This window comes from Heloderma suspectum, chromosome 11, assembly GCF_057233095.1.
Source record: "Heloderma suspectum isolate Gila_16-S chromosome 11, 16-S_ref, whole genome shotgun sequence".
Lineage (NCBI taxonomy): Eukaryota > Metazoa > Chordata > Lepidosauria > Squamata > Helodermatidae > Heloderma > Heloderma suspectum.
Window position 1 is genome coordinate 44,417,896 of NC_139468.1, and position 21,489 is coordinate 44,439,384.

The 21,489-nt window shown below is 52.2% G+C and overlaps 1 protein-coding gene across 15 annotated transcripts in view; it reads left to right on the forward strand.

The window, feature by feature from the left end:
* PPIP5K1 (diphosphoinositol pentakisphosphate kinase 1) overlaps positions 1 to 21,489 on the forward strand; it is a 109,391-nt gene that overhangs the window by 7,940 nt on the left and 79,962 nt on the right. For 12 of the 15 annotated variants that reach the window (XR_014785445.1, XM_084817807.1, XM_084817810.1 and 9 more), the window contains 11 exons: positions 4,204 to 4,358; positions 5,665 to 5,766; positions 5,901 to 6,062; positions 6,467 to 6,588; positions 6,789 to 6,890; positions 10,094 to 10,171; positions 15,766 to 15,852; positions 16,142 to 16,217; positions 16,569 to 16,678; positions 16,985 to 17,070; positions 17,904 to 18,032. Coding sequence is in view for 14 of the 15 variants with exons in the window: in XM_084817807.1 (XP_084673933.1) it covers positions 4,204 to 4,358; positions 5,665 to 5,766; positions 5,901 to 6,062; positions 6,467 to 6,588; positions 6,789 to 6,890; positions 10,094 to 10,171; positions 15,766 to 15,852; positions 16,142 to 16,217; positions 16,569 to 16,678; positions 16,985 to 17,070; positions 17,904 to 18,032 (1,209 nt within the window). In the remaining variant the exon portion in view is untranslated. The remainder of the gene's footprint in view (positions 1 to 4,203; positions 4,359 to 5,664; positions 5,767 to 5,900; positions 6,063 to 6,466; positions 6,589 to 6,788; positions 6,891 to 10,093; positions 10,172 to 15,765; positions 15,853 to 16,141; positions 16,218 to 16,568; positions 16,679 to 16,984; positions 17,071 to 17,903; positions 18,033 to 21,489) is intronic. The other 3 variants (XM_084817808.1, XM_084817814.1, XM_084817809.1) reach the window with 2 other exon arrangements.

The window sequence follows — 21,489 nt, forward strand, 5'->3', positions numbered from 1 at the left end:
TGTATTAAAGCACATCACAACTGAGAGAGAGGCAGATGACATTGTGTCTCACTAAAAGAAATCAGGATGCATTTATACAGATTGAAAGCTGCAGAACAAAGAAAACACACTACACATGCTGAGAAACCAATTAGTACTCAGTAACAGTCTCATCAGCACAGTGGCCTTATCTTTAGGGATGAGTAACTTGGATGGATAGGAGTTCCTGCTTATGAGCAAGTTACAATTACCTTCTCATGGTCAGACACATACACACTCTCTCAGTCCTGTCAGGCACCTTTCCTGAACCAAACTGCTAACAAGGCCTAGTCAGGCCTACCTTCACAAAGGTGATTATAATGACTATAAAATTCTGGAATACATTACTAAATTTCTGTACACAATACTCCCTGGAACACAGAAGACAGGGCAATTCACCTACTAGTGTCTGCTGGCTCATCACCTCTTTTGGTCAGGACCTGATGCATGCTGTTACCCATTGCAGGGCAAAGCCTCCTAAGCACATACTCCTTCCACTTGCAGTAAAGATGTTAAACAGGAAACGTATGATCAAGATTCTCAACCAACTTGGTCGCAGCATTTCATGCTCCCCGCCTCTAGAGAGTGATACAGCTCTCTGCATGCAAAACCTTGCAATGTCAGAAGACGTTGCCCTTCATCTGATATCTACCCTGGAATCCCAGCCACCGTGGCCTGGGACAATACAGACTGGTCAGAAGACACACAAGGAGACATCACACAGAGTCCATGGAATTGCCATCCAGCTAAAGATCATTGGGCCTGATTTGCCCAAGTCAGCGCCTCAAGTGGTAAAAACAAAGAAGAGAAGCATTTCTAGCCAGACATTTATGTAACCAATATAAAATGCTGGCAAGAGGCAAGGGCCACCAATAAGCTAACACTGCAAAGCTGAACACAAACATATTGTTTTGCCCTACTTTGGAGAAAAATGTCAAAGGGCTTCTGTCACCTGGCAGACCATGGCGACCAAGCAACAAGCAGCTGGGCAGCCTTCAACATACTTGTCCGTGATGATGGCACCATAGCGCAAGACCATATTAGCCATTTGCCGCCAATACGTGCTCCAGCAACTGAAATGTCAACTGTATATAAGATGCTGAACCAGTCTATCCACGTCATGCAGTCTCTGCGGTTGTCCAAGATGGTGTGTTTTTGATCAGGCACTTTATGCCAAAGCTGTCGAAATCGCATGGAAGCATCCAGAGAAATTCAAATATACCACCATAATTATAGGTGAATTTCACACCATGTGCACCTTTTTGGCCATCATTGGTAAGCGGTTCCAGGAAGCAGGATTGTGTGCTTTGTGCGGTGAGTCAGGCACAATTGCAGAAAGTTTAGTAGCCAGGGTATGGAAGGTCACAAGTATAACTGTGCAGTCAGACTTCACAGGCTGGTTTATGAAGCACTCATGAGGCTAGCATGGAATGGTTTCCAGTCATGGCTGAAAGACATGGATGCAGAAGGCATTGTATATTTGGATGACATGCTGAACAGCGTAAGCAACCTCTGCCAAGATGTATGCACAGCTTCTCCACAGAAAATTCTTGGTCGCCAGTTCTGTTCAAGGTTTATGGAGCTCTGTGAGGACTGCTTTAATTACCATGGAAGTCTCTCAGCATTTTGGGTATCCTGTCTTGACATGGTAGAAATTCTGCTGAGGTTAATTGGGGCATCATGTGAAGATGATTGGATGCTTCACTTGACATGCATCCATGCAGTGATCCCATGGTGCTTTGCCTATGACAGACTGAATCGTGCACACTCCCTTCTATACTATTATGCCCAGATGACCAGGCTTCCCATTGAGCACCCAGACATACATGAACATTTCATGCAAGGTGGATTTTCAGTACAGTTGAGATCTAGCAATCCCTTAGGGTGAATTCCTGTAGACCAGACAATAGACATAACAGTCGACAAAGATAGTCGAACACCAGGAGGAACAAAGGGATTTAGCCTCAATCAAGGAGCTGTCAGTAGGTACTATCTTGACATCAGAGTACAGGAGCATATTTCTGAAGCGGTTGAAACAGATGACTGGTCAGTGCAGCAGTAGGATGACACATCCAGATTTCCATCTGAACAGAATACAAAAAGATGAGACAAATGTCGAAGCTTTAGTTGACCTAATGATGAACAGTTGGCTGAATCCAATGAGCCATGATGAGGGAGATTTTGTCTTTGATGTTTACCTGGAAACTTCCATCAAAGATTCCAAAAGATGCAAGTGACTACAAACACTAGTCTGCATGTAAAGAACATTGCGCCAGCTCTCAAAATCCAGCAGCTAAGATGGTGTCTGTGCAGCTCATCTCACAAGTCTAGCTCATCAAGTTCCTGGTGCAACAGCGGAGGATGTCTAAGTACATGAAGAGGCTGGAAGGCAAAACACTTTAGGTAACAAGTGAGGAGGCCTGTTTCAGAATCATCAAAGACTGTTGGGAAGAGGTCTGTGAGTTGAGGTCTACACCGGAAGAAGCTGACACCAGAAAGCTGCTGAATGCACTTCATGCAGCAAAGGCAGGGACAAAATCTGTTGTCGTCTCAGAAGACACCAGTGTACTTGTACTATGCATTGGCTTTGCAAGTGAAATACCATGCCCCATGTTTGTGGAGTGTGGAACAAAGAGTTGCACAAGATTTATCGATATAAGCAAACTCACAAGTACAATTGATGCCCTGACTGGGCATGCCTTCACTGGCTGCGACACCATGAGTGCTTTTGCAGGTCAGGGTAAGGTAATTCCCTTGAAACTACTGAGACAGGACAAGAACTACCAGGAGGTACTCAGTCAACTAGGGAATCATGGGAAATCTCTACAGAGATGCTTGAGAAGTTACAGCAGTTCACCCATGCTACTTCTGTATATGACCTATGCTATGAATTTTTTGTGTGCCAAGCGAAGAGGAGTCCACTCAGCTTCCAGCATGCAATGGCTACCTATTCATGCACACTCCTAGGGCCCATTTCCAGGTAGGAATTTGGAGATGTGGTTTAAAAAGCCAGCCAAAGGTACTTAGCCCCAAAGAGTATGGATAGATGACAGACAGAGGTGGCAATTTTCCATTGACTGGATGCTTGAACCACCAGCACCTGTTGCAGTTTTGGAGAAGTTGTCATGCAATTGTGTGCATTCCTGTCAGCTGCTCATGCCTATCCAGTGGACTTGCTTGCACTCCTATGCGCAAATTACAGTCGGATGTAGACCATTAAACTTGAGGACTCAGGAGATGACTGCAGTGGTGACAAACATTGAAATTAAATAAATTAAAGATTAAATGTTAGTAGTTGTGAAATGAGAATGTAACATTTGTAAATAAAAGCCATATACATATTGAACTGTTGCTGAACTCACAAAACCAAAAGGTGTTGCTTTGCAAACTTTGCAAAGTTATCCCCTATCCATGCATGGGGTAAAATTACATGAAACACTCATGTGTGTCTAATTATGGCATAGCAAAAGTAATGTACTCAAGCTATGGCTTGCTGGAAAGGTAAACGAGTACCCTACCATTGTCTAATACCCCTCAGGCACACATCTGGATCAGGTAATATGTCATATGCAGTAAACTGTGCAACAGTGAGGGAAAATTTAACTTTTTTCTTGATATATGGCTTGTACCGCAAAGATGGTAACAGGTAATGTCAAAATTACAAATAGCCGTTTATAAGAGAATTTATTAGCTTTCCAGTGCAGTTTTAAAATTTTAAATTGGACACTTGGTTCGCATGTTACAGCTTAAATTAGAAAAGTTAGAAAAAGATGGCTTCGGCCATCTTGGTGACATCATAACCAGACCGGTTACACCAGCAGTCAGAATGGGCTGTCACATGAAATACATTCCAGAGCCACGTGCCTGTCAAGAAATCATAATGAAATTTTGCTGCTTTACCTGAGGCTGATTTTTGGTCTGGCCCACAGAATAACTAGCCCAAGGTCACCTGGTGAGTTTCATTCCTGAGCATTTTGAGGGATTTGAACCCAGGTCTGCCCAATTCTAGGCCAACACTCTGACTACCGTGGCCCAGTGGCTCTCCCATGCAACCCCAGACCAGGATCCAGCCAGGGACACCCCAGATGTGTCCCTGGGGGGAGCAGGGTGACTGCTTGGCTCTGTGGGGAAGGGAGGGGCTGGGAGCGTCTCCCTGCTGATGAGCCAGCTGTGTGTTTGCTGCAGAATGCAACCTCGTGGAGGGGGAGGACCACGTGGAGGTGAACGGGGCCGTTTTCCCCAAGCCCTTCGTGGAGAAGCCTGTCAGCGCTGAGGATCACAACGTCTATATCTACTATCCCACGTCAGCTGGTGGGGGCAGCCAGCGCCTTTTCCGCAAGGTGAGGAGGGCTGGGGAAAAAGCTGGGAGGCCAGCCGGGTCGGGCCTCTTTTTGCTCCGAGAGAGAGAGCTTGTCTAATAGGTGAAAGATTTCTTCAAAATGGCCACTGCTTAGCTGGGTAGGATTCCTAGACAACCATGGTGATATGGTGATGTAGGCACCTGTGGAGCCTGAAACATCCACAGAGGAATGACCATCAGGCTGCCCCATCTCTGCTGGCACCTTGCTGTTCTCTGGCACTGTTTCGTATCTACGAAATCCTCCCTGGCTTAGTCCTCATGGACTTCCGTTCATCCAGCAGTTCAGTTGTATGCCACTTCTCCATACGATTGTGCCCAGAGCAGCTTACAACAAATAACAACTACAAAAAACTACAGGAATGTTTGAGGTTCTTCCTTCCAGGTGTTCTATCACAGCCTCTGCGGTCCACCAAGATCTGGCCCTGTTTGAGAGGATGTCCCCAGTCATCACGTTGGCTCTTCTGGAAACTCAGTCTCAGCTGGCACTAGCTCACTGTTAGAACCCCCGCTTTGCATGCAGAAAGTCCCAGGTTTGACTCGCAGCATCTTCAGGAAGGTCTGGGAAAACGCCTGCCTGGTACCCTGGAGTGCCTTTGTTGCCTGTCAGTGTCAGCACTACTGGGCTAGAGGGACTGAGGCTCTGACTCAGTGGGAGGCAGCTTCCAGTGTTTCTATTCCAGAAGTGCTGTAAGATTTTCTTATTTGGCTGTTTTTTGTTTGAGTGAAGCTAAATGGCTGGGATAACTTCAACCAGGTTTTCCACAAAATGTAATCAGTATTTTGTTGTTGTTGTTGTTAAAAATATGTTCTATTTTTAAATGTTCTGTTCCCATCCCCATCTTGAGCTCCAGGGATGGGAAATGAATCGTGGCATAAAGAATGGCAGGAAGCACATCAGTGATGTGGCTGTGAAGGGGGAGGGGGGGAGGGGAGGGGAGGGGGAGGGGGAGGGGGAGGGCCCTGCGGCTCCTGCGGCTCCTGCGGCTCCTGCGGCTCCTGCGGCTCCTGCTCGGCGGCTCCTCTCTGCTTGCCCCTGGTCTTGCAGTCCAGCCCTGGAGGGCTGTGGGCAGGATGCTCCCCTCTTGTGCCGTTCTGGTCACAGGAAGGGGGGTGTCCATTCAGGCAGCCACGGTGGTTCTAGCGCTTGCTCTGGAGACCAGCCGGTGCCTCCGGCATAGGCTGGTGCTCCAGAGGCCCTGGACTGGACCGCTTTGCAAGCCTGCCTGTTCTTCGCCTGCGGGCATCTCAGCCGTGCACTCCCTCGTTGAGCTCTCTGCTGCTTTCAGATTGGCAGCCGGAGCAGCGTCTACTCCCCAGAGAGCAGTGTACGGAAGACAGGGTCATACATCTATGAGGAGTTCATGCCTACGGATGGCACAGACGTCAAGGTGGGGAAGGCGTCTGTATGGGGCAGCAAGAGCAGCGCCCCTGCTGAGAGCAGAGTTGCGGCATGATTGGGGGGCTGCTGTCTGGAGGGCTGGGTGGGGGACGAGGCCATCAGCGCTTGGTTTCTGTGGCTCAGGTGTACACGGTTGGCCCTGATTATGCCCATGCGGAGGCACGGAAGTCCCCTGCTCTGGATGGAAAGGTTGAACGAGACAGTGAAGGGAAAGAGATCCGCTACCCAGTCATGCTCACGGCCATAGAGAAGCTGGTGGCCAGAAAAGTCTGTGTGGCCTTCAAGGTGGGTGCCTTTCTCTGGTGGCCTCCAGGGCTCGCCTGGAGTACCTCTACTGTCCCTGAGGCCTGGACGTCCCAGGACACAGCTTCCCACAAAGGCCTCCGAGTGACCAGCGGAACCAGAGGGACCACCTGCTGTCTCCCTCCGTCAGCATGTGTGGCTCCCTCTGCTCTCTGGGCAGGAGCACTCAGCACCTTCTGCCAAGAGGGTCCTGAGGTGCATCTGGAGGCCTTCTGGAGCCTGTTCTGCAAGGCTTGCCCTCTGTGCTGTCCTCCTGTTCCAGTATTTTTTTCTGAGTCAGCAAATGAAGGAGTTGAAGCAGTGGCAAGCTTGGGAGGGGTGCTGAGGGGCTGGCTCTGTCTCTGCGCCCCCTCAACTCCCCTTGTGCTCTGTTTTGCCCCTTGCAGCAGACGGTGTGTGGCTTCGACCTCCTGCGGGCCAACGGCCACTCCTTTGTCTGTGACGTCAACGGCTTCAGTTTTGTGAAGAACTCCATGAAGTATTATGATGACTGTGCCAAGATCCTTGGGTGTGTGGCAGTTTCCACTCGCCAGCAGGGAAGAGCCTTGGGTCAAGCCCCCTCCTGGAAGGGATGGGCACTCCTTTCCAGCCAAGCATGGCCAACTCCAAGCACGTCTGCCTGCGACTGGCAGCTTCTTTGGTGAAGCCAGCTGCAGGGGTGGGAAGGATCTGGCTCCTTACCCGATCTGGCTCCTCTTGCTTTGCCAGGAACATCATCATGCGTGAAATGGCTCCCCAGTTCCAGATCCCCTGGTCTGTCCCCACAGAAGCAGAAGACATCCCCATTGTGCCCACGACGTCAGGGACTATGTGAGTGTCACTGGGCTGTGCGTTCCTGCTCGGGCTTCCTGTGCATTTCTAGAGGTTGCTTCCACTGACCGCCCTACTGGGAGCAGCATCCCAGCCTCTCCCTCCTGAGAGGAAAGGAGGGGAATCCTTCGATGGGGCTCTTGAGGTGGGGCGTAGGTCACACTTCTTGTTGACTCAGGTGGGGGAGTCCTGGCCTTATTTGTTGGTTTGTTCATTACCTTTCTCTACCGCCCAATAGCTGAAGCTCTCTGGGCAGTTCACAACAATTGGCCCTCAGCAGGATTGCAGGGGTGCCAAGGCAGGCCTCCTCCATCTCCACTGCGGCCCCCCAGATGTGGTTCTAGTTAGGAGATAATGAGGGGGACAAAGAACGCCCTTGCGTCACACCGGTCTGACAGGGAGTCAGCCTATGTGGTCCGGGCCATTCCATCCCGCATACAGGCAGTGTGCTGGGGAGAGAGGAAGCTGCAGTGTGCTCCCAAGTCTTCCCAGCATGGGAGCACCAAGCCCTCTCCCTGCTGCCCGGGATGTGGAGGAGGGGCCTGCCGTGGGGCCCCAGACAGGGCCTGCAGGCTGCTCTTGAGCCAAATGCTCCTCAGACCTAGAGGGCGCCGCAGGAGCAGAGGTCGCGCCAGCGGGAGTGCCACGCAATCAGCACGGCAGGGGGTGGGCCAGGACCGGGAGCAGGTGCTCGCTGCCATCACCACGAGCGTAAGAAGCGCTGTGCTGGATCAGACCAAAGGCGCAGCGTCCAGCACGCTGCTTATGCCGTAGCCAGCCAGACTCTCATGGGAAGCCCGCACACAACATAAGCGCAGTCGTGCCCTCCCGCTCATGTTCCCCAGCAACTGATATTGAGAGGCATATCTGGTGTGGGGGGTGCTGTATAGCCATCACGACTAGTAGCCATTGATAGCCTTTACCCTCCTCCTTGAATGGAGGAGGATAACACCATCCTCCTCTTAAACTGGTGGCCATCACTACGTCTTGCGGTAGCGAGTTCCGTAGTTTAGCTACGCGCTGTGTGAAGAAGCCCTTCCTTTTTTCTGTCCTGAATCTCCCACCAGTCCGCTTCATGGGATGACCCCATTGGGTTCTAGTATTATGCAAGAGGGAGAAAAACTTCTCCACTCTCTCCACATAATACATAATTTTATACACCTTTATCATATCCCAGCCCCCCACCCCCTCACATTTTTCTAAGCTAAACAGTCCCAGCTGTTGTAAACTTTCCTCATAGGGGAGTTGCTCCAGCCCCTTGATCATTTTAGTTGGCCTTTGCTGCACCGTTTCCAGCTCTGTAGAACCCTTTTGGAGGTACAGTGACCAGAACTGTATTCCAGGTGTGGTTGCGCCATAGATTTGTATAACAGCAATGCGATTGTGGCAGTTTAATTATGATTCTTTTCCTAATGATCCCCAGCATGGAATTCGCATCTTTCACATCACCTGCACACTGGGTTGACATTTTCATTGAGCTATCCATTACAACCTCAAGATCCCTTTTCTGGTCAGTCACTGCCAGCTCTCACTCATTGGCATACTAATTTATTTTAAATCATTTTTGGACCACCTAGTTCAGATCTTTTGCTCCAATGTGTATCAGTTTACACTTGGTTACACTGAGCTGCATTTGCCATTTTAATGCCCATTTCTCAAGTTTGAAGAGCTCTTTGTGAAGCTCTTTCCTATCCTGTTTGGTTTAACCACCCTTAATAATTTGGTGTTGTCAGCAAGCTTTGCCACCTCACTGGTCACCCTTAACTCCAGAACATTTATGAACCTGTTCCAATACAGATCCTTGTGGGACCCCAATGTTTACACCTCTCCATTGGGAGAATTTACTGTCTATTTCTATTCTCTGCTCTGTGTTCTTTAACTAGTTACAGATCCATAGGAGGACTTCTCCTCTTATCCCATGACTGCTAGATTTACTCAGGAGACTTTGGCGAGGGATTTTTCAAAAGTTCAAGTAAACAGTGGCTGGGTGACCAGCCAGATGGGCGATTAATAAATTTAATAATAATAATAATAAACAGTGTCAACCAGATCACCCCTATCCACGAAGTCAGGCTGAAGTCACATGTTTCTAGTTTTGCGTACATCCCGTTTTCTTGGAGTGGCTGAAGGACAAAGCATACAGTCAGTGGCATGCACACACCCCCATCGTTGGTGGCTCATAAGTAATGGAACAAAGCAACATCATTTCAAACTTAAGGATCGCCTTTAATACCTGGATGAAAATCCTTTGCAGTCAATGACTGCCTGAAGTCTGGAACCCATGGACACGACCAAATGCTGAGTTTCCTCCCTCGAGATGCTTTGCCAGGCCTTTACTGCAGCTGCCTGTTTGTGGGTCTTTCTGCCTTCAGTCTTGTCTTCAGTAAGTGAAAAGCATGCTCTATTGGGTAGAGATCAGGTGACTGACTTGGCCATTGAAGAACATCCCACTTCTTTGCCTGGAGAAACTCTTGGGTAGCTTTTGCTGTATGTTTTGGGTCATTATCCATCTGCAATATGAAGCAGCGTCCTATCAGTTTGGCAGCATTCGGCTGAATCTGAGCAGAAAGTATAGCCCTATACACTTCAGAATTCATCCCGCTGCTTTTATCAGCAGTCAGGTCATCAATAAACACCAGTGACCTGGTTCCATTGGCAGCCATACATGCCCATGCCATAACACTGCCTCCACCATGTTTGACAGATGATGTGGTATGCTTTGGATCATGAGCTGTTCCTTTCCTTCTCCATGCTTTTCTCTTCCCATCATTCTGGCACAAGTTAATCTTGGTTTCATCAGTCCAAAGAATCTTATTCCAGAACTGGGCAGGCTTTTTTAGGCGTTTGCTGGCAAAGGCTAATCTGGCCTTTCTGTTCTTGAGCGTTACCGGTGGTTTGCGCCTTGTTGTGAAGCCTCTGTATTTACATTCATAAAGCCATCTCTTGACTGTAGATGTTGACAATGACATGCCTACCTCCGCAAGAGCGTTCTTGACCCGGCTAGATGTTGTGAAAGGGTTCCTCTTCACCATGAGCAGCATTCTGCGGTCATCCACTTTAGTTGTCTTCCGTGGTCTTCCAGGCCTTTTGCTGTTGCTGAGTTTGCCAGTTAATTCCTTCTTTTTCAGGATGTTCCAAACTGTTGTGTTGGCCACTCCCACTGTTTTTGCTATCTGTCTGATGGGTTTATTTTGTTTCCTCAGCCTAATGATGGCCTCCTTCACTCACATGGACACCTCCTTGGACCTCATGTTGGGAGTTCCAGTGAACAGCTACCGAATGTAAATGTAACACTGAGAACCACCTCCAGGCCTTTTATCTGCTTGACTGGTCATGGGGTACCCAGGAAACAGGCCACACCTGGCCATGCAGCTGCTTGTCAGCCAGTCGTTCCATTACTTATGAGCCACCAACGATGGGGTGTGTGTGTATGCCACTGGCTGTACTTCCTGGATGGTTAGTGCCCCACTTTTGTCCAACCCCTTGAATTACAGCTGAAAGTCCTGACCTCGCTCCCATCTGGGTGTGTTTCCTTTCAACTTCAATGTGGTGGTGTACAGAGGCCAACTGCCAAAACAGTTATCCTTGTTCCAATATTTCTGGCCCTGACTGTATGTGCTGAATATGAAGGTCAGGGGTGCTGGAGTTGATTAGAATGTCATCAAGATACAGCGCACTCCAGCAAGTCACAGAAGAAGTCATTCATCAAATACTGGAATAATGAGGGAGTATTGCAAAGACCAAATTATATGAGTAGGTACTCAAATTAGTTCAGAATGCTGTCTTCTGTTTGTCTCTTTTCCAGATGCAAACGAGGTTGTACATTCCAAAGAATTCTAGTCTGGTGTATAGGACTATACACCAGATATTTGTAGATATCTGTAGATCTACAGGTTTGTAGATAGTCAAACAACTCGGGGATGAGTGGCAATGGGTATTCTGAACTGTGATTTTATTCAGCGTTTGGTGATTGTTGCATAGATGTAGTTCTCCATATTTCTTTTTCACAGACAGAGCAGGAGATGTAGAGGGATGAATGAGCTCCTGCTGCAAGTCTAGAAACTCTCTTAAGCGTGGCCAGTTCTGATAACGGATGAGATTGATAGCACAATTATAAGACCAGTGGGTAGGAGGCTATTGGCTTCCACCAGGGTAAACACATATTGGAAATGTGCATATTTAGGTAGGAGCTGATGTTTTGGGTCAAGGGACTGTGCGGTCAGACTACATTGTGTTTTGACAAAGGCAGGTACATTGGCGGTATATTGAATTAAATTGCACTGCTTGGTTGCTTCAGCAGATGTTGGGGTCATGGTGAACCAACCAGGTGATCCTCAACACGATAGGAAAACACAGGGAGGTCACAACATTGAAGGACAACCACTCCCCATGCTTCCAGAATTTCGGTCCGCAGGCCTTGGGTTTCTTGCATGATGAGACCAAATGTCAGTTGGCAGCCATCGATGGTCTTGAAAAGGATAGGTTGATTTTGGAGCTGGAGGAATACATATAATAGCGGTGAAATCACTGGAGGCTTCTGAGTCAGCCATGGCTCAGATATGCAGGATGCACTTCTCTGGAAGACGGAGATTTAATGGTAAATGAAGATAAGGCATTCAGTTGTGAGTTGGAGGGCCTTGTGGGTTGGGTCAAATGCTATAGGGCTCATTATTGTGGGGCTTGGGAGTTTCCCTTTGGCCAGTACCCCAGGACCTTCATTGGACAGACTGTGTCCTTGTTAGCTGCAAGACAAATGCAGGTGAAGCTGTTGGCATGAATCCTCTTCCTCCATCGACAGTTGGGTGCTCGCCCCACCACGCCACAGCACTTCCAGCTCTGCGACAGATTTCTGGGAAGCTTAAAGTCCCGCATTAGTGGATGCAGGGATGATTGGTCTGGGATGCCCATTCTTCCCCTTTTGAAGCCATCCAAGTTGGTAGCCATACACTGTATATATGGTTGTGAACTCCATAGTTTAACTGTGTGCTGCGTGAAGAGGTAGTTTGTCTGCCTTGAATCTCCTACCATTTAGCTTCACTGGATGACCCCTTTGGGGTTCTAGTATTATGAGAGCCCCAAGGTCAGAAGTGGGGTATCCACTTCTCCACAGCTTGCATAATTTTGTACACCTCTATCATGTCCCCCTTGCTTGCCTTTTTTCTAAACTAAAAAGCCAAACATTTTAACTTTCCCTCATAGGGGAGTTGTTCCAGGACTCTAGGGATTTGCCTTTGATTATTTTGGTTGTCATTTTTTGAACCTTTTCCCACTTTGTGATGGAAGAACCAGAACTGTACACAGTATTCCAAGTGTGGCTATGCCTGCCCATATCTTTGAGGAAATAAAAGAAGAAGAAGAAAGCTATACTTTCTGCTTCTGGGAAAGAGGAATGCAAGGTCACAAAAAAAGAAGAAAGACTCCCACTTAGAGAAGCATCTAATGTGGTCACGGCAGAGATTGCCTGGCCAGATTCCGGCTGAACATCAGGAAAAACTTCCTGACTGTCAGAGCAATACGACAATGGAACCAATGACCAAGCGAGGTGGTGGGCTCTCCCACACTGGAGGCGTTCAAGACGAGGCTGGACAGCCACCTGTCGGGGATGCACTGACTAGGATTCCTGCATTGAGCAGGGGGTTGGACTCAATGGCCTTGCAGGCCCCTTCCAACCCTGCTATTCTATGATTCTATGAAAGCACCACAGTTCAGCCCCAGCCAGAATCCTGGGGTAGGCAGAAGCACTTGCAGACAGTAGCATGCCTGATGCCAGGCCGTCACCAGTGGCAGTGTGGAGGGATGTGACTGGAGGAATACAACCAGGCTTGGAAAATATGCTTCACAGATCACTTGGTGACAATCCCTGAGGGCTATTTGCTCAGACTCTCCCATCATTTCTCAGTTTCCCTATCATTTCTCTCTAGTTCCCAGTGGCAAAGATGCGGGGAAAACACTGTTGCTTTCCCACCACCTGATGGATATCTGAACCATTGAGGCCATGACTCCATTTTCTTCATGATGTGCAATACAGTGTCCTTTGTGTTACCTACAGTGCTCCTCGCTCAACCTCGAGAGTGTTTGCCATGCTCACAGTGTCTGTTGTAGCACACCTCAGTCTACGCAGAATGCATATCTATCCAGATGTCATGAGTTCCTTGGGGGATGGGTAGGATCAAAGGCCCATCTTGGTGTCTTGGTTTAGTGTCTCCACCATCATGGTACCACTCATTTCATCCACCACAGCTCCTTCAATGCCAAGGGATGGTCATCGTTCTTGCCTGGGCAAGCTGTTCCTCTCCCTGAAGTTAAGTATGGTAGCTCTGCAAGAAGCAACTGTGCACCAGGAAGACCTGAGGTTTCTGGATGAGTTTTTATTCAGTGGCTTCTTCATCAGGACAGTAGCCTTCAGCAGCCACTTCCACGTTGCTTCACAGTAGTGAAGAAGGCCTCTGTTGGTGGACCCTAGGCCACACCTATCCGTAGGTGTCTTCTTCCTGATAGCAGAGCAAGTTCAGTTAACCACAGATGCAAGCCTCTCTGGCTGGGGAGCTCAGTGTCAGGAGTTACCAGCACTGGATTTGAACCGCTGCATCAACTGGCTCACCGTCAGGGTCATCAGGGAGGTTCTGGCAGGTTTGTGTTTATCAGGATGGACAACATCATCTCTGAGGACTATGTGAACAGGCAGGGAGATAGCTGCTCCCATGCGCTGGCTATACTAAGAGGTGATGCTGCTGATGGAATGGTACAAGATCCACCTTCTCATGGTGGAGCATATTCACAAAGTTCTAAATACTTGGCTTAGCCATCAGACCATAGATCAAGAGATGATGTCTTGGCAGGAAGATTTTTAAGATCGGGGCATGTGCAGGTGTGGAGTCCCACTTGCTCTCCTGTCAGCCACAGGTTGCTGAAATTCTTCGTGCCAACACGAATGAACACGGATATCTTGAGGTCTGTGACTCAAGGGGCTTTTGTCTGCCTTCCTGCCTGCCATGGCTTGGTGGTAGAGCAGATGCTTTGTATGAAGAGGGTCTCAGGTTCAGTCCCTGGAACCTCCACTTGAAAAAGGATCAGATGATGGGAAAGGTCCCTGCCTCTCTCTTCCTGCCTGAGCCCCTGGAGAGCTGCTGCCAGTCAGTGTACTGGGCATGAAGGACAAAGGGTCTGACCTTGTAAAAGGCAGCAATGCTGATATCTAGAAGCCCTGGAAAAATCAGGTTCGAGTGGACAGGGCTGATCTGTAACTCACCACCTTGGCTGTAGCAGACTCCAGGAACCTTCAAATAGAGGCTGAAGTCAGCACGAGCAGGGCTCTTGCTGAGGAGTCTGTGTCCTGGCTATGCCCTTCCCTGCTTTTTTTTGTTGTGGCTTAGCCAAATAGTCCTTGACAGAAGAACTGAAGCAAGGCTCCCTGGAGCTCTAGGAACAGGGTCTCTAGAGGCACAGGTGGTTTGCTGCTCTCGGTTTCTGTAGAACAGGGATGGGCAACTTACTTTGGGCCGAGAGCCACTTTTCATGCTGGGCAACAGGTCAGGCACCACTAATTCCAAAGGGGTGGGGCCAGATCAAGAAGGAGAAGCAGCATCCCTTGTAAGTAGCATTCCAAATATCACTACTTCTGCATGTCTACTCAGAGGAAAGCAGGACTGAATCAGTCATGCGGACCAGGCGCCAGTCCTCCTTCCGCCTTCCTTTCTCGCTCTCTCGTCGTTCTTTTCTCTCCACCCCAAGGAGACTTGGGTGTGCCACAAGACGCAGCCCCTCTGCTGCGGGCTCCTTCCACTTTGCCTTGGACCTGGGTTCTTCATGAGTGGTGGCAAAACAGCATCTTTATGGTTCGGGAGGGTCCAGAGCATCCTCCTGCACCATAGAGCCCTGTGAGAGCGCAGACCAGGGTTTCTTGGACAGGTTTCTGGTGAAAGCAGAGGAGGTGAGGGAAGGCAGACGGCCACGCTTTCTGCTGGGGGAAGGCAGTGGGGAAAGGCAGGAGTGGCTCAGGGGCGTGGGGGGAGCTGGCGTCGAGGAGAGGAGGCAAGCGTGGTGGCTGGCTACGCTGGAGGAAGTTGGGAAAGGGCTCCCAGAGGAGGTGAAGCACCACTTCCTTCTGGTGATGTTCTCGGTGGCTGTGGAGCTTCCAGTGGCGATTTCAGCAGTGGGTGGAATGTGTGGGGAGGCCAGGAAGGGTTCCCCACCGCCCATGGCCATGTGTTGCCCACCCCTGCTGCAGAAAGGCAGCACACACATGGTTTTGTACATCCAGGGTTTACAAAATATAGAAAGATAAAAAGGTGGATCTGGATTAGAAGTCTGCTCAGCCTTGTGCTCGCTAACAGGCCTTGGCCTACTCTTGCCCATGTTAGAGATCTAGCATGCCCTGAGAGAGACTGTCCGCTGAGCCCTCTGAACAAGTCCCTTTGCCCTTCTGAGGCGAACCTTATTCCAAGGTTGGCACCGTCATGGGGTCGCCATCTTTAGCTGCTAGTTGCATGCTACTCTCACTCATCTGGGTACCTTCTGTTTGGTTTACATGAAATTGGTTATACTTTTTAGGGTGCAGAAGCAGGTCTTCCACTCCGCAAGGTTCACAGAGCTCCTCTGATTTTGTGGCGTTTTTACTTCCACTGATGGATGAAGCTCCTTCAGAGCAATTTCCTCTCAGGCACAGACAGGTCTCTTGCTTTAGGAAGCTGTCCTGCCAGGGCAGTTGGCCACTGAGTGGTGCCCCCTGGGATGGCCTTCTAGGTTTCAGAGGGCACGTGCGTCCACTGAGTATGGCTGTTTTGAGCAGGGGGGGGGGCAGGGCGGGATGCTGTCCTGAGGGCTCAGTGTAGCGTGCGCATCTACCACCTTCTGAGCTTGAGCACCTCTTCCACAGGATGGAGCTGCGCTGTGTGATTGCAGTTATACGGCACGGTGATCGCACACCCAAGCAGAAGATGAAGATGGAGGTGAAGCACTCCAGGTGACCAGTGGTCGGGGCGGCGCTCCTCTGCTGTGCTCTGTTATTTCCCGCAGCCTCCGACTCCTCAGATCCACCGAGCAATGCAGCTGCCCCCTGCTCTGGGCCCTGCCAGCTCCGCGCTTTCATGGCCCTCGTGACTGCGTTGCTGAGGGCACTAGAGCAGGCGGCCCTCGTGACTGCGTTGCTGAGGGCACTAGAGCAGGCGGCTCGGTTCGCCTGCCCCCGAGGCATCGCTCTTCACCGGTCCCCGGCCCTGCAGCTCCCTCTCACTCTCTTTTTCTGCTGTCAGGTTCTTTGCATTGTTTGAAAAATACGGGGGCTACGAGACAGGGAAGCTGAAACTGAAGAAGCCGGAGCAGCTCCAGGTGAGGGGAGCCCAGCTAGCGGCGGGGATGTCGGCGTTTCCGTCCTGGCCTGTGTTTGGCTGGGCAGAGCTGTGGGTGGGCTCTGTGTTTGGGGGGGGGACTCCCCTCGAGAGGGAGGCTGGCCTGCCATGGACGCCAGGAGTAAGGACGGTGCGAGGCTGGTGTGGAGGAGGGGTGGGCGAGCTGCCCTGTGCTGGCCAAGGAACCTTGAGCCAGGTGGCCCTCCCTGTCCTCCGCGGGAAGGGAGAGGTGGGCGAGGCCCCGCCCTGCCCCGCCCTGCCCCGCCCTGCCCCGCCCTGCCCTGCCCTGCCCTGCCCTGCCCTCTTGCTGAGCTGGCCTTTCCCCCGGCAGGAGGTGCTAGACATTGCCCGCCTGCTGGTGCTGGAGCAGGATGCTCACGGTGCTTCTGAGGCGGAGGAGCGGAAGTCCAAGCTGGAGCAGCTCAAGACTGTCCTGGAGATGTGAGGAAAAGGCAGGGGGACTGTGGGTGGAAGCTGGCGTTGTGCCCCCACTGGTCGCTTTCCCACGGGAGCCCTGGGAGGGCATGGCCAGTGTCCTGACATGTGGGGACAGCCTCTCCCCCTCGCTGCTGTGCCCAGGGAGCTGATTTCCTCGGGCTGCTCCCAGTGGAAGCCTCCTGGGGGCCCCTTGTCCCAAGCCCCAGGAGAGAGGCGGGTGGGCTGCAGAGCGGGCTTCTCTCCTTTGGGGAGTGGCTGTGGAGGAAGACTTCCCACGCAGAGCGTGACGCACCCCTTTCCTCCTGGCAGGTATGGACACTTCTCCGGCATCAACCGCAAAGTGCAGCTGACCCACCTGCCCCATGGGCAGCTGAAAGCGTCCCGTGAAGAGGAAGGCAGGTATCTGGCTCCTGCAGAGGCCGTGTCTGGCCATGCGGGTCCTGGACAGGTAGCCGGAAGTCTTGTGCTGGCAACTGCAGGGTGGGGGTGGGAGCAGTGGGGTGCATATTGCTGCTGCTGCTGCTGCTGCTACTTACTACAGTTCTGTGCCGCCCCATAGCCAAAGCTCTCTGGGCGGTTTACAGAGGCTGAAAGCCATTAGAAGTGCGTCGTATGGAGCGCAAGGCCGTGTCCGTAAGAACGTGCACACAGTCGGCACACGCAGCCCTGAGATAAGGCAGCGGCTCGCCGTCCCCGAGGCCCCTGCACCGTCCTCGGAAGGGCCGCCAGCCGGCCGCTCCCCTTCTCTGGGGCAGCATAGCTGGGGGGGGCTCCTGCTGATGCGGCGGAGTGGTCGAGCGCCTGCGCCTGGAGTCCCTGTTTTAAATCGCAGGTCTGCCACCAGTGCGGTGGGAGCCAGAGGTGGCGGCAGCAGCTGCCCTTGTGCCTTAGGGATGAAATGCCCCTTTCGGGATCATGGAAGTAGTTCATGGGACACATTTTGAGAACTTGGGAAACGTGGCGTAGAACCGCAGAATGTCTGGCCAGAAGCCACCTATGGAGAGTTGACTGAGGGGGGGAGGGGTTCAGTGGCCCCCAGCCCTTTTCCCAGCAACCAGAGTGCTGCGTGGACACCTTCCCCTTCCTCCTCCCATTCAGCCCCGCCACTGGAGTCTCTGCCCCATCCCTCTGGCTTTGGGGGCCGGGAGAGCCATGTTAGGCGGTTGGCATCGCCTGCCCCAGCCCTGCCCTTCGGGCAGAGATGACCCTGCTTCTCTGCTGTGTCCAGATCCCTGCAAAGACGCCTCGCCATCTCTGCTGCTGGTGCTGAAGTGGGGGGGCGAGCTGACTCCGGCCGGGAGAGTCCAAGCAGAGGAGCTGGGCCGGGCCTTTCGCTGCATGTACCCCGGGGGCCAAGGTGAGATGGGCTGTCTTGTGATACTGGCAGGGGATGGGAGTGGGGGGCTTCTTGGCCAGAGTGGTGGTGACTCTGGAGTTCTTTGCAGCCACCATTCCCATCCCCCCCCCCACACGCACATTCCTCAAGGTGCTCAGACAGTTCCCTGTGGCTGCTGATGCATCCCTGAAATGAAGCTCCAAAGGGGGTCACAAACAGAAACAGATTTTCTGGGCCAGCTGGTGGACCTTGATGAGCGCACTTTGGTTTGGGGCTGTGCTGTTCTCAGAGGGCTGTTAAGGACTGGCCCTTTGTGTCCACACAATATTGCCTTCGAAGGAACCATCCTACCCTTAAAACAGACACCGTGATTGCCCATCCCAGATCCCTACAGTTACAGAGCTATGGCAATGCTATTCCCCTCGCCCCCGCAGTGGCAAAGCAGGAAGCCCGAGAATAGCTGCCTCCACCCAAGACAGCATGGCAGCTCCAGTGGCACTCCTGGGCTGCCCCGGGCAACTGTACTGACACCTGCCGATCATAAAGCCACGCCCCAGGGAGACCCCCCCCTCCGTGGCCGTGCACAGAGCAATGGCACGACCACCAGCACATGCGTGCTGCCAGGAAGAGCCCACGTTGCCGCCTTGGCCACCTTTCAGAGTTCATGAACAATGGGAGCGTGCCCCCAGCATACACCCCTGCCTTGAAACCTGTGTGCAAGATGCCAGCAAGGGTCCCCAGGTATGGTGGACTTACCCTAACCTTGCTACTGATGCGCTTTTTAGGAGTGCAATACACAAAGGGGAGGAAAGAGAAGACACAACACAGCCCCCATGCAGCTCCCTGGGCAGGAGGCCTACAAAGAGCATACACAGCCCTCCTGGGACAAAGGAGGGAAAATCCCTTTTGGCAAGTCAGCAAGGGGTGAAGACAGATCCCTAAAAAAGAGCAGCAAGCACACACAGAGAGCAGAAGCCTCCCATGGTTCACTGCCCTGGGCCCAGGAGAAGCACCCCTGGTCGATGGCCTCCTCCTCCACCCTGGCAGCAGGCCCACCCTGCTTGGGCAGCCAGAGCAGGCCCAGGGAAGGGGGTGGCCCGGGAAGGCTGACCCTGCGCCTGCCAGGCTCCCTCGCGAGCCCCGTCTGGCGGCCGGGTGAAGCCTGCCAGGCTGGGGGAGGGGGACCCCGATCTGCCGCTCCCCGTAACGACGCAGCACCGTGGCGAAGCCCAAGCCTTTGCTGAGCCCGCCTGGGATGGAGCCCATCCTGGGAGGAAAAGGCCCGTGTGTGCCCCGGGAGGGCTCCCCGGGAGGGCTCCTGTGCCTTGGACAGCGGCCCAGCAGGCAGCAGAGCAGGGGCACAGTGTCCCTGCTCCGTGCGAGGAACAGCTTCGCCTATTGCAGAGCTGTCTGCTGTGGCGCTTGCCTGGAATGAGTAGGGTGGCCATCCCACGGAGGGAGCTTCCTGGTGACTGCTGCTGGTCCTGGGGTGGACCCTCTCCTGGCCTGCACAGAACGGGGTGGGGGATGGATCTTTTATCTGAGGGGGAGAGGCCTGCGGGAGCCAAGAGAACAACGCGCAGTGGTCAGCAGCCGCAGCACAGCGTGCTGGGACGGGGAGTCGCGGTGGGTGCTTGTGCGGAGGCGAGGGAACGTTGGCGCCCCCCGGGTGTCCCGCAGTACCGTTGCGGGAGACCCTGCGCGTGTTCTGCTCCGTGCATCTAGGCTGCGATCTTGCAAAGCAAAGCACCCGTGCAGCTTGGCCAGCGGTGGCCATGGCTGGAGTGGCCAGCCTTTGCAAGCAGAGATGGGGGGCACCCGTGAGCACGGGGGGCACTGCTTCGCACTGGGAGGAGGAGGAGTGGCACGGGAGCGCAGGTCAGGCAGCAGCAGTTCTGTGTTGCACGGCCTGTGCTCCCCCTCCCCTTGCTTGCCCGGGGGATGCTGTTTCCTGGTGCCCTGCGCTGGGCGTTTGCGTCTGGAGCCCCAGACAAGGCAGCGTTAAGGCTCTTGGCAGAGGAGTAATGGCAGTCTGCTGGCAGCCGGACGAGACCGGCTGCTTTGTGCAAAGTGCCCCCTTGCACGAAGTGCTCCCCCAGGTGCCATTTCTCCACCGTTGCCCTTTACCAGGGGGAGCACCGAGTGGGCACCCCGCATAATGTGACTCGTGGTCTTGTTGTGTGGATTTTCTCGTGCTGGCGGTGGCGTGCTGTGATTGAGTCTTGGCTTACCCCAAGGATGGGGGGCCTTTTCCAGCCCAAGGGCCGGATTCCATTTCAGAGAAGGTATTGGAGTCCCCATCTCAAGGCTGGGCAGGTCCAGAGGCAACAGGGATGGGGGTCCCCCATGCAAAGGGCCCCAGCCTATTGTAGCGTAATGTTTTTATTCCATTAACTCAGCCTTAGGAGAGGTGTTTCCATGTTTGAGAATGGGGGAAAAACACGGAAATGCTGGGAAACCAGCAAAGGATCGGACGTTGGGGAGAGGGGGCGGGGGCAAGGTAAGGGGGGGGTCATCTGAGGATGCCTGGCAGGCTGGATTTGCCCCCTGCCCCGGGACTGAGGCTCTCCATTCCTGGGCTGTGCCCTGTCTGCTGCTCTGCTGTGCCAACATGGGCGAGGCAGAAGATGCTGGCCAGGGGGCTGCTTTTAATTCCCTCCCTCACATTGAAGTCCTTAAACCTGGTCTGGGGCTGGTGTCCAACTTGGGCAGGGGTGTGGGGAGGATTAGGCTTCACTGTCTGCACGCTCCCCCCCCCCCACATTCCCACTCCATTTTCTCCCACTCCTCCAGCAGAGTTTCCCACTGGCGTGCTGGGGGCATTCTCCTGGTGTAAATGTCACACTGGTAGCAGATTCCAAGATCTGCCACCTGGTGAGACTTCTGCCACATCTTAAGGCCCTTCAGCCAGCGAATTATGGATTGGATCAAAAATGGTTGATTTAGATCAGCAATTTAAATCAAGCTTCCTATTGAAACTTTTTCATATTTTTCCTGAACAGTGGTTCAAATCTGACCAAGAAACCATGTTAATTAACAGCTAAATGGAGTATTATTTAGACTTCCATTCTCACAAGCAGGCTTTGCATCTCTTTGTCTCCCTGTATACAGTATATTTTGCATGCTTTCCTTTTTACCTTTAGAGGGAATGTCTTTAAAATATTCTCATGAAGGGTCTTCCTTATGATTTGCATCCATGAAAGTTTGAGGTAACAGCACAGTCCTATACATATCTCCCCAGAAATAAGTTCCATTGAGTTCACTGGGGCTTACTCCCAGGTAAGTAGGCATAGGATTGCAGCCTTAGTATGAGGAGATGGACATGGGAAAATTTTGTCTTCTTTTTTTCTTTCCAGTGTCGCTCCTTTCTGCTTCACTCTGTCTTGACCCACTGCTCTCACAAAAAAACCCAAATAGCAAACATAAACAAAATGCCCATGACGACTAATAGGTCAAAGCAAGGTTTGATAGTGCCGAA